This window comes from Eretmochelys imbricata, chromosome 21, assembly GCF_965152235.1.
Source record: "Eretmochelys imbricata isolate rEreImb1 chromosome 21, rEreImb1.hap1, whole genome shotgun sequence".
Taxonomy (NCBI): Eukaryota; Metazoa; Chordata; order Testudines; family Cheloniidae; genus Eretmochelys; species Eretmochelys imbricata.
The window spans coordinates 4,672,357-4,685,223 of record NC_135592.1 but is presented as its reverse complement, the minus strand read 5'-3'; the positions used below and the strand labels follow the sequence as shown (position 1 = coordinate 4,685,223).

The 12,867-nt window shown below is 45.6% G+C and overlaps 1 protein-coding gene across 1 annotated transcript in view; it reads right to left on the bottom strand.

Moving 5' to 3' along the window:
- Positions 1-12,867, bottom strand: part of PLXNA2 (plexin A2) — a 283,288-nt gene that overhangs the window by 62,320 nt on the left and 208,101 nt on the right. Inside the window, exons 12-13 of the mRNA XM_077839199.1 lie at positions 10,101-10,252; positions 4,788-4,905 (exon numbers count right to left, since the gene is read on the bottom strand). Coding sequence (XP_077695325.1) covers positions 4,788-4,905; positions 10,101-10,252 — 270 coding nt within the window. The remainder of the gene's footprint in view (positions 1-4,787; positions 4,906-10,100; positions 10,253-12,867) is intronic.

Genomic DNA, 12,867 nt, shown 5'->3' with positions numbered 1-12,867 from the left:
ACACAAACCAATAACAAGAATATTGTGGTTGGAGGGTCTATCTTCCATGAGTGACAGAAGGAGTTATCTGGGCATCCCTGGGAGTTTACAGTCCTGTATCCTCTTTGACATCACATCAGTGTTTCTATTGTAACAATGCCAGTTTTTATACTGCTTGCATCAGCAATGGCTACTTATTCCTTTTAAGAGAATCTGCAGAAAGCAGGTACTTTTTTGTTTTCAATGAGTGGATATAACCAAATTTTTTCACTATTGCTTCCACCTTACCACTTTATGACTCATCTGCAAACTGGCAGCATCCCATCTGCATTCTGTGGGTACTACCTGCTTCATAGTACAGAGTCCACACATTGGATCGGTGCTGTTTTTCCCCATTGCTTTCAAACCTCAGCATATGCTTACAGGTATCAAAGGAACTGCTAGACTGGATTAGACCAGTAGTCCATCTAGGGCAGTATTGTGGCTCTGAAAATGGCTGGTAGTAGATGGTCCATAGGGAAGCACAAGGAACCTCAGAATGGACAAATACGGAATAACCTGCCAAGAAGGGAAGACTCCTCCTCAAACAATTAATGGTTGGCTTATCTCTCTGACCCAATTTTTATCTTCTCTAATGACACCACCAATACAATATGGATTTGAACATTAAAAACAACATGATGTTTATCACTGGATTATAAATCTGAACCTCGGATACAGCAAAGAGACGCAATTCAGAACTGAATGGACATGCCAGCAGTTAAGCAATTGTTTAAATTTCCAACTTCAGAGTGGCTTTCGGTTAAACTTTCCTGGACAGTCCCAGAACTTAACTGAGCTGAAGCTTGACTGGCCAATTGATAGGGACCTGTAAGGATCCACAGTTCCATGCTGATATCAAGATCAACTTCCTAGAATAGTACAGTAATAGTAGAATTAATTTGTCACTGGCTGATAAGAATTTTAATTATTGTAATTTGGGAATTATTACTTCTAGATAAAGTAAGCACTTTGTGTTGAATTCATTCTGTTAAGCTTTTTAAGCACTACCATAAAACCATCTTTATTTTACTTTCTGAAATTTCTCTGTTTTTATCTTTAAAATTCTCTTGATTAATAAAGCTTAAAATTAAGAACTCCTGAGTGGGTGTACTTTAGCTATACAACCCCAAATTCATGAAAAATTACTTATCCGGTGTGTGCTTTACATTCTAATTACTGTAATGTTTTCTCATTGTGGTCACTCTTCTACATATATAAACCCTTTATGAATCCTACCAAGTGCCTGGGACCAGTAAATTGTGGCAAGGAGTTCCAGGGGCTAGCTGTGCATTATGTTAAAAAAAAATCCCTGTATCAGTTTTAAATGTGTCACCTTTTAATTGTATTGGGTGTTGCCTTGTTCAAGCATTACAAGACAGGGTAAAAGGTGTCTGAAAATTCAGGAAGCTTCCAAGAGGTAGCACTCTGAACAGAGTGTAGGTTCTACCCCCAAAAGGTCATTCTCTTAAACAAGTGAAAGGGGGAAGAGCAGGTGCTAGGAACATTAAAAAAAAAATTTCTATAACCTCCCCCTGGCCAAAATGCCAGGGCTGGGATTAGGCAACCAAATCGGATTTCCCCATTTCTATCTTGTATGATTCTATGTAAATTATGGGAGATTTACAGATAGGCTCCACCTCTCCAGGTAAAATGGGTGTCACAAAGATGACAGCATAGATCCTGAAGTGTATCAGTCCCCTAATGAGCTCACTAAGACATGAACCCTTTCAGAGTCAGAACAGAACTCCGTTTTAAGGTGCCAATCAATTTTATTACTGTATTTAATGGAGTTTGTGGCTGTGCTATGGGGTGGAAAAAGAACCCCAAATAACAAAAAGAAATTATGTACTTGAAGGTTTTGATGCCTGAGAAAAAGAAATGATAATAAAGGAAGTGCTGAAAAAAATGGACAATGCAAGGAGCAATAATGCTCAGCATATGTTTAATAGGGTGCTGCAAGGTATTACTCCAAGATTAATCTTTGCAATTACTTTCAGCTGAGCCCTGGTTATTATTTAACACAAACCATGAGAGAGTTCCTTCTGCATGGCTAGGGAATTTTCCTTTAAAAATTGGCAATCTGAGAAAGACCAATAAGATGCCCATTGCCTGTTACACTGGAAACTGGAATATTCAGGATAACCCAAGGAACTGCCCAGGAGCAGGGGTCTGCATGGCTAAGGGGTCTGGGAAAGGGACTCAGGGCTTTTCACTTTGAGGCTGCCAGATCATCCAACCCAGGTCCCTACTACAGAATACTATCTGGTAGCTGTTAGTGGTCTGTGGGAAGGGTGTCAGCTCTATTCCCAGTGGGCTGGTGTCTACATCACAGCAACTACTGCCACGCCTGGCAATAAACGAGACCTGTTGTTGGCAGTCACGGGAGAGGCACCAAGGACTCAGTGGGCAATGGAGACTGAACTTCCCTCTCAGCCCTACAGCTTGTGCCTCTAGGTTGACCCACACTGTTGGGGAAGGTTGTGTTGGTGCATCTCATGTTACAAGAGCCCTGTGCATATACAGTAGGCTTAGTTGACCAGAGCTGAGAGCTTGGCTCCCTTCATTAGCAATGTATTCATACAAAATGTAATTGGGTAATGGGCAAACGTGTTTAAAGCCAGTCTTTATTCAGTAAAGGGCTTAAGCACAGGGTTAGATTTTAACATATGCTTAACTGCTTGGCTGAACTGGAGCCTTGAATTCAAGTTTCCCTGCCCATAAAATGGAGGATTTTAAAATGTGCTTCTTTTGATAGCATGGAACCCTGATTTTATCATCACAACACTAAAGAAACCTCTTGTGTTTTTAAAGTTTGTAAACATGGAATGATGAGTTTTAATTAAAATTTGTAAAGTGCTTTAAGACTCTCAGGTAACTGGTGCTACAGGAATGGAGCGGACTGCCTTCCTTCTCATTGCCTTCTCTGGTTACACTGATGTTCAGACTCTCTCCTTCAGCAGACTGGTGGCACAATAATATTTTGCACCAGTGCAACATCGTTGAATAAATAAAATCCCAGGGCAATGTGGTGCTCACAACACTGAGAGATGGCAGGAGCTGGCCTCATTTATCTATCAATTAGTTTACAAATTGTGGACAATTGGTAAGTGCTAGCGTTTCACTGCATGCACAGATTCCACTCAGCATAAAATCAATGTGGTTGGATAAAGTGCCCTGTGAAGGCAAAAATGGAGATACAAAAAACCCCAGGTGTGTCTCGCAAGTTTATGAATCAAAAGGCTACTAATTAAATAAAGGAAAGACGCGACAATCACTCAACAAACGGAAATCCACTACCCCAAAGAGTAGCTCTTGATTAAGTGCATGGATGGAATCGACACTGAATTAACATCCTTAGAGGAAGTCATTCGATATCAGGATGCAGAATTACTCCATTCCCAAGGTAGGTTGCAGGAGAAATTTAAATATGTAGAGACAGACAGTAAGTCAGATATATTTAGTATTCACGTGTGAATGATAAAAAATGGCTCGATCAGGCCTTCAGTATCTTAGTTTGACAAAGGTCCCCGGGTAGTGATAAATGGCTCAATGTCTAGTTGGCAGCCAGTATGAAACGGAGTACCCCAGGGGTCGGTCCTGGGGCTGGTTCTGTTCAACAGAACCAGCAGATCGAGGGAAGTGATTATTCCCCTCTATTTGGCACTGGTGAGGCCACATCTGGAGTACTGCATCCGGTTTTGGGCCCCCCACTACAGAAAGGATGTGGACAAATTGGAGAGAATCCAGCGGAGGGCAATGAAAATGATCAAGGGGCTAGGGCACATGACTTACGAGGAAAGGCTGAGGGAACTGGGCTTGTTTAGTCTGCAGAAGAGAAGAGTGAGGAGGGATTTGATAGCAGCCTTCAATTACCTGAAGGGGGGTTCCAAAGAGGATGGAGCTTGGCTGTTCTCAGTGGTGGCAGATGACAGAACAAGGAGCAATGGTCTCAAGTTGCAGTGGGGGAGGTCTAGGTTGGATATTAGGAAACACTATTTCACTAGGAGGGTGGTGAAGCACTGGAATGGGTTAACTAGGAAGGTGGTGGAATCTCTATCCTTAGAGGCTTTTAAGGCCCGGCTTGACAAAGCCCTGGTTGTGATGATTTAGTTGGTGTTGGTCCTGCTTTGAGCAGGGGGTTGGACTAGATGATCTCCTGAGGTCCCTTCCAACCCTAATCTTCTATGATTCTATGATTCTGAATACGTACAGGGGAGAGCAGCAGGAAAGCAACACAATAGATTTATCCCATGAAATTAAATCCAAAAGTAACGTGTCTTCATTATTCTTCCCCTCCTGAGAAAGACAAAAATTGTGAGCAACATGACACCAGTTCCATGGCAGGATAGTACCTAGCTACAGGCCAAACTTACATTAACATGGTGCTTTTGCTCAGAGGATCTCAAGATACTTTACAAACAGGACCTAATCGAGCTCAACAATTCTGTGAAGCAGGTAAATAGTATCACCTTTTAACATACAGGGAAAATAAAACAGAGATCTGGGGACGTAAACTTAGGCCAGTGGAAGCCACGGGGGCTCAGCATGTCTGCAAAATCAGACCGCTTGATTAGGTGTTTGGTCAACATCACAGAGAAGAGTCAGTGTTCGAGTCATAATTTGAACTCGGGACTTCCTGGCTTCACATCTCACACCCAAGCCACCAGTCCATCGAAAGCACACTCTCCTAGTATGTGTATCAGTCAAAATCAGAGAAGATGCTTTGGCTCGCCCATCCCTCCCAATGGTTTTGCCCAGGTACTCACCACAAACATGTACTGTTGTGAGGACGTGGCCATGAACTCAGGTTTGCACTCTCCGATGCAGAGGCGCACTGGACCGGAACTGATCCCTGGGAGTGCCTGCCCCATCTCGCACACAATTCTGAAAATATAAAACCCATAAATGAGACCCTAGTAGGTAGACGCAGCAGTGACTTACTCAGCTGGATGGTTCCTTTTCTCCCTTTATTTTGATGCCTGCTGCTCTCCCCTTTCGAAAGAGCTAATTACTGACTATTTTCCCCCCATGTAGTAATTTAAAAAAAAATCAAAATTGGACATAATTATTACAAGCTGTAAATTCCAGAGCAATGCAGAGCACTAATGGCAAATATATTAGCCGGAAGCAAAGTGAGTGTGAAGTCCTCAGAGTAATGAATGAGTTCATTAAGGGAACAGCTCACATTGTGGGTTCCTGTTTAATAAGAAGTGGAGACACTCACTTTAGGAGATGACAGACACAGGCCTTTGCATAGAAGCAAGTTTGACTACTAGAGAATACTCCTTATACTGATGAAAGAAGGTTAGTGGAACTGAATTGTACGGATACAGTATTCTTCATCTAGTCCAGATCCGTACCTGAGGATGTGCTCTCAGGCAGGGAAGGGGTAAAAAATTATGGCATTTTGAATGTGAACATAAGATACTCAATAGAAATGTAATGGATCAGGATGGCGGCTCAGGAAGGCGGCAGGCTGGGAAAGAGGCAGGAAAGAAAGTGTGGCAAGGCACCCCTTCTGCCTCGCTGGACTTAGCGCTCCCTCCTCTTGCAGGGACAGGGCCTGGGGTAAATCAGCCCCACTCTGGAGAGTGTCTGTCTTCCTTCTTTGGGGTTTGTTTCTCAGAGCTTTCCCAGTAGGCCTCGGGGCAGGCCTGAGGAGTGCTGCTCTGCCAAACAAAGGGAAACAAATCTATAAGGCACTGAAACAAAAGGGGAATACCTTTCCCCGGCCCCCTCACTGGGGCAGGTATTGTCCTGTCGCTGGCCCCGGGGTGTCAGTCCTTCCCCTAAACAGGCACTGGGTTTGGGGTGTCTCCCCTATGGGGAGGGGCACAGTCTCTCACACTGGAGAAGCCTATCTCCCTGCTGCCACCAGTCTTGCAAGTTTGTCCCCCCCTCCAGGTTTTAACAGGTTTCAGGCAGCCCTTAATTGGACTCAGGTGTCCCTAATTGACCTGAAGTAACCCTTTCCCAGCTTGCAGGAGAAAGGGCCTTTAGCGTTCTAGGGCTAACATATCTGTTTCCCCAGACCCTCCTGCAGCTGTCTGGCCTGACTGTCACAAAAGGAAGAGCTTGATCCTGCCCTTGGTTGCATGACACAAATCTACCTCGGTCATGTGCAATACCTGATTTCACCAAGGTTTTGGTTTTCAAAGCGACCTCAGCCGGCATGGATCCTCAGCAATGCCTCAAAAGGGATGCTGCCGGGAGTCATTCCCACTGTGGTGTTGGAAACACAAAATACCAGAGCAGTTTGCTAAAGCCTGGTAAACAGAGAGACTAAAAGTGAACAGCCTAGTCTCACTGACCACACGGACAGGAGTGAGAAAGGTGAACAAAGAGGATCTACTGTGAAAAGCAGATTAAGCAGTAGGTAGGTAAGTGGATGGATAGATGGCATGGGATATATAAATATATTATAGATGGAAAACTCTGCTGCAGTAACTAACTGGTCCCTGGTGGTCAGTCCCAATAGAAAGGTCAAGGGCAGATGGTCCATAGATACTGAACTCCCTACCGGAGCAAGGTTGAAGATATAATGGCCAGGAGATTGTGGGGAAAAGCTTGTACTACCACCGCTTGAACTTATATAAACAGAAGTCTTCAGCCTCTGGAGCGATCATCTGAGCAGCTCTCACCCGTGTTAAACTCACTAGCGGATAAAAAGGATTAAAAAAAATCTGTAGACAAAACGCTCAGCTGATGCTAGAAGGCTTAACAAAATACAAACATGCTAGCAAAGAGCCTGAATGTGAAAGCCATTATCACTACACATCAAAATGGGTTTCCTATAGAGACGCTGCCTTTGGAGAACAGAGGCTGAAGTGTCTCTGCTGTGTGCCTAAATTTCCGCGCTTTGCTCTCTCTTCCCCTTTCAACTCAACGGAACTTCCTCCCCGGAGCATCATTTTGCTGCCGCTTCTCCATGAAGGCATGAGCAGCAAGAAGAAAGTACTGTTGTTCTGGCACTGGCTGTCTGTGGGAGATGGGGAATCATGACAGGCTGAGAAAGCGCTGTGTCCCTCTATCAGACAGGGCAGGGGCAAGGTGGTTGTGACTGGGAGATTGCTCCTTGGTGTTGCTGCAGTCTTGAGAGAGAGGATAGTCACTATTCCCTCCACCAGATGGGCAGCCAAAACCCAGGGACTAGTTGCAGAAGCTGCAAAGAAAGGGTGGTGGGATCCAGGTTTTATTCCAAACAGGGGAATAGGGGACACCAGTGCTGGATTTCAGCAAACTCAAGAAAAGATCAAATGACCAAATATTAGCCAGTAACGTGGACCTTTTCATTCCTTAGCTGCCCAAATAATACCTTTGAGTAGCTCCAGAACAAGTAATAGGGCACACGTAATTGCATATACCATCAGGCGTGTTGGGAATGAGGAATGGTGGCACAAGCTGCTATGGTACGTCTGATCTCCGATTCCTAATCCAGGCCAAAATCCCAGCAGGTACCCTCCTACAAAATGATGCACTCGACAGAGCTGTAGGGTGCTGATTACTGGGCTAAGTGGCCCTTTAACCAACATTAACCTAATTGCCAGGTGATAGATTGCATGGCTGGAACATATGGTGAGTCATTACAGTCTCGGAATTCAGTCTGCCTACAGAACCCTTCAGAGGGTCCTTTTATCTGGATTCATCTTTAAAAGGCAGCTCTCATGCTAACACTTGCTGTTATCTGCCCAGGATAAATGTTTTAATGATGTTAACAAACTTCGAAAGCTTAAGAGCTTTAATTAGAATCGTCATTATAAAATCAGGGTTTCATACCATCAAAGGATGGTAATTTTATAATCCCCCACCCCTGATTTCAAAAATAAAATACTACAGTTTTATAGCACAACGGACAGACATCACAGTCTTACAATGGTATGAGTGCACCGCTTTGAGTCAGTGATATAATAAAACAAACAACAACACTAGTACTTTGTACTTCGGTAGCACCTTTCAACCAGCGAGCTGAAAGCACTTTACAAACGCTGCGCCTATGTCTACACTAAGAGCGAGGGGCATGAACGTGCTGCTCGCACACACGTACTTGAGCTCGCGCTCACCAAGCTTGTGTAGCATAAAAAAAGCAGCCTCGCCAGGGCAGCTCTGGTACTGGTGGCACAACGGAGCTGTGCCAAGTACAAACCCACCTGAACCTGTGGACACGCACTCGGCATGACTTGGCCACGCCGCCAACACTGCCTCCCGGGCTGCCGCAGCCAAACAGATATTGATACGCACATTAGCTTAATGAGAACCAGCGTGAGTAGGCGTACGTCACGACCCGCGTGAGTAGGCGTACGTCACGACCCGCGTGAGTAGGCGTACGTCACGACCCGCGTGAGTAGGCGTACGTCACGACCCTACTTCGAAGTCTAGACATAACCTTAGCTGCTCACAGTCCCCCCAGTAAGAACAGTAGCTAATGTTGTTATCCTTATTTTAGAGATGCGGAAACTGAGGTACAGAGTGATTAAAATTGGCTTAAACTGACACAGCAAACGAAGGGAAGACCTTGGAATAGAACTCAAAAATCCTGACTCGCAGTTTCCTGCTCAAACCACTGGACTATATTATTTAAAATAAGGGATCTTCCCAGCCTGAAATCTCTTCTCCTTACCTCCTGGGGTGATCGAAACCCCCATCTCAGTTTACAGTACCAGCATTGCTGACCTGAGCGGCAGGTAACTGAGATGGACTTCACTCAGTGTTTACAAATGCGTAGTCAGGGGAATATGATTGGGATTAAGCCTGACTATCCAAAGGGGAACTCAAACTGAATGTAATCCACCTGAGCTCCAGAGCAATTCTCCTTTGCCCTGGCCTTACAGACAAGTTTATCTTGCTGAGCAGTTCATTGTCCTTTCTGTAAAATCTGTATTTAGTCCACATGAAAGGAATCGAGTCCCCAGGAACAATGTACTTTAGCTAGAGACAGCACAGAAACAGCTCAGGGAGCGGCAGGGTCACCTCTAGGCACGAAATGGGAGCTCAGTCTTCACAGCCCCTCTGCTGGAACTGCCAGCAAGGGGGTGAATTAAAGCTTTTAGTGACAGACACGTCCTCTGCTTTGGGAACTAGACTGAGACCCACCAAACTCATTTCACTCAAGCCATCAAAGAACAACCACTTTCCGTGGCTACAGACCCATGGGCAGATCCATTCTCAGTCCCTTGTGTCTCTCCTCTCTCTCTCCGACTTGCTCTGACAGTGTATCTGTACTTGGCTGCCAGAGCACCTTGCTAGTGCAGCAAAGATTACTCAATAAAAGAAGTTGCTTAACATGTTCCATCTTGCCCACTCTGCATGAATGCATCCCCTGCTCTCGTAGGCATATTGGCACCTCGGTGAAAATAAAATAGAACTCCCCCCCCCCCCAAAAAGAAACAAACCCCAACCACCAACAAGAAAAACCTCCACCCCAACCCGAAATGGGGACATACGTCACTTTGGGAGGTTTATTTGCCTGTCCTCTGTTACACGCCTGTTTTCTAATTTTCGGCTGACATTTTTCTCAGTGAAATAAATGAATTGACTCCCGTGGAGGCCTATTCGGATTAAACTGCTGTCACCACCTCGCAAGCCTAACAAATGGTTGCCTGCAGCCAGCAGCGTGGGATGCATTCCAACCACAGGAGGGGAGAGGTGGAAAAGCTGAGGGTAAACAGCAAGGTGCTCGTCAGAAAAGTTGCTTAGCAAAGCAGGAGCCGTGGCGCAGAAGGAAACAAAATGCTTAATAAACCTTTAAAAGGGTCGGTTAATCCCTGGGATGAAATCCAAGCGCGTGATCCTTAGCTGGTGTAAACTGGCACAGTGCCATTTAAGTCAGGGGCGCTACATCAGTTTATAACCACTGAGGATCTGTCCCCCAAGGCATTACTGCAGCTCTGTAGAGCAGGGAGGAGAGAGGCAGGCAGTGACTGGAGCACGTCTCTGACTCATGGGCTGACTGTGCATTTGCTTTCATCACAAAGAACAGGCCTTCTAAAAGGCTGCTAGATTGGGTGCTGTACACCAAGACGCCAGGAAACCCAAGGCATCCACTACTAGTGAACTCTAAGAGCTGGGCCGAGTGCACTTACTGCTCTGCGATGACGTACTGCTCCTGCAGGGGAGTGCACTGCACCCCCGCCACCTGCACGTTGTGGGCAATCTCTGAGAAATCCAGCCCCAGGTTCACGCCATGGATCGTCACTCGCGTCCCCCCTTCTGGGGGCCCTGACACTGTCAGGATCTGGAGAGGAAACAACATACAGCATCTGCATTACTATTGTCTCTTGGCAGGTGCCTTGAGCCTGCTCATGTCGTGGCACTTTCTTTGCATCAGGTCTGGAGGGATCCCTTGAAGGGCTGGCAGCTGTAACCAACCGACCAGCAGCCTATTAATGCTGCAGACAGGAGGTGAGATCATCCTGCCAACTTCTCCTCACTGTTTCCCACCAGCAGAGGCTGAAGAGATGCAGTGTGGTAGGAAAGAGCTAATCCATTGTACTTCCTCACAGCAATTCTGCTCCTGCAGCAATGGGGATGCTGTGGGCCTGCATGCTGGTAAGTCAGCACAGCTGCATGCAAGAAGCTTGCACAGCCCCTTGGCATGATCCCACAGCACTTACCCGCCAATGACTTACTGTGCCCACATGCACCATTAAGGGCTGCCATTCGCCTCTTCAGCCCATTGGGGGAGTAATGCCAATTAATTCATCAACACAGGGAGATAATGGGGAAATAACCCAGGGATCCTCTCAGACCCACTGGGCTTTGCAGATGGAGCTTATTTACAGCACAGTGGTTCATTCACACAAACACCTAGACTTTACCAGGTCAGGACCTGGGAGAGTCTTCGGATGGTTTCCCCACAAAGCCCAGTGCTTCCTTCACCTGTTTTGCTGTATAATGAATTTTATCGCGCAAGCTGAACACAAGCACCGAACACTGCAACCTACACCATTTCCACTGGGCTCCTCGGGGTGGCCAGAGACTCCCGTCATCATCCCCAGTCCAGCACACCTCTCTCACTTCCATGCCACATAGCACACACAGACATCTTGCAGTCGTCATGGGAGCCAGTGTCTGTGCCTACTGTGTCGGAACCGAAGATGGCCGGAGTGCTGCAGCTGGCAGAGGCCTGAACAATATTAGCAGCAGAAAAGTCTGCTAGAAAGCTGGGGTCAGCTCCCTTTTTATAGACTTATATATAAGATCATAACCTTAAAGAAGTGGGCTGCGGCTTTGGAGAACTTCATTACATTCTGCCTTGGACGGTCTCTGAATTTTAATACCACATTTTATTAGTGAGTAAGGCAATGAGAAGCCCTTCAAACAACTCTTTGAAATGCTAAAGGGTGAGGAGTACATTCTAAAGATGTCCATTTAGAGTGTACCTCAATCAGGATTGCCTCCGTTCCAACTGCAATAGGATTTCATTAAAGATCACTCTCCCTCCCCAGCCAGTGGCATGCACTAGGATAGTGTGAGGCCATGGGATTGGGACCCAAGAGTCCCAGGTTCTATTCCTGGCTTTTCCACTGGCTTGCTGTGAGGCCTTGGGAAAGTCTCTGTGCTTCAGGTCCTTGTCTGTAAAATGGGGATAAGGATAGAGACTCTCCATTTGTGAAGCACTTTGAGACGGATGGTGAAATCACTAGTTAAGACTGAAGGATTATTATTAATGCAAGATTGACTTAGATCGGTCTTAACCCCCAGCCTTTGGTTACCAGCTCCAGCTTTCTGACCCTCCCACCATCCTACCCAACTTTTCTGACCAGCTGCCCACTTCTCCCAGGATCTCAGAACAGCTTCGTAGGTGGGATCTGCACTGTTAATACATGGAAGGAGATGAAACGTAACACATAAACACTGATAAATCATTCATGTTAGCAAATACAGGCTATCCCACTGTTTCAGTGCCTCATCAAAGCAGCCCTCCTTAGAACCCCTGCATATCATGTTCTATTACATCCCCTTGCTATGGATTTAATTGGCATGTGCCCCACCCCGTGACCTCTATGGATGATCCCTTTTTAAACCTGTCATAAATATAAAGGGAAGGGTAAACACCTTTAAAATACCTCCTGGCCAGAGGAAAAACCCTTTCACTTGTAAAGGGTTAAGAAGCTAGGATAACCTCGCTAGCACCTGACCACAATGACCAATGAGGAGACCAGATGCTTTCAAAGCTGGAGGGGGGGAGAAACAAAGGGTCTGTGTCTGTCTGTATGATGCTTTTGCCGGGGACAGAACAGGAATGGAGGCTTAGAACTTAGTAAATAATCTAGCAGATATGCGTTAGATTCTGTTTGTTTAAATGGCTGAGAAAATAAGCTGTGCTGAATGGAATGGATATTCCTATCTTTGTGTAACTTAAGGTTTTGCCTGGAGGGATTCTCTATGTTTTGAATCTAATTATCCTGTAAGGTATTTACCATCCTGATTTTACAGAGGTGATTCTTTTTACTTTTTCTTCTATTAAAATTCTTCTTTTAAGAACCTGATTGCTTTTTCATTGTTCTTAAGATCCAAGGGTTTGGGTCTGTGTTCACCTATGCAAATTGGTGAGGATTTTTATCAAACCTTCCCCAGGAAGGGGGGTGCAAGGTTTCGGTGAGGATTTTGGGGGGAAAAGACGTTTCCAAACCGGCTCTTTCCTAATAAAATAAAACCGGTTAGACGTTTGGTGGTGGCAGCGAAAGTCCAAGGGCAAAAGGAAAAATAGTTTGTACCTTGGGGAAGTTTTAACCTAAGCTGGTAAAAGTAAGCTTAGGAGGTTTTCATGCAGGTCTCCACATCTGTACCCTAGAGTTCAGAGTGGGGAAGGAACCTTGACAAAACCCCTCCACTTACCTAACACTG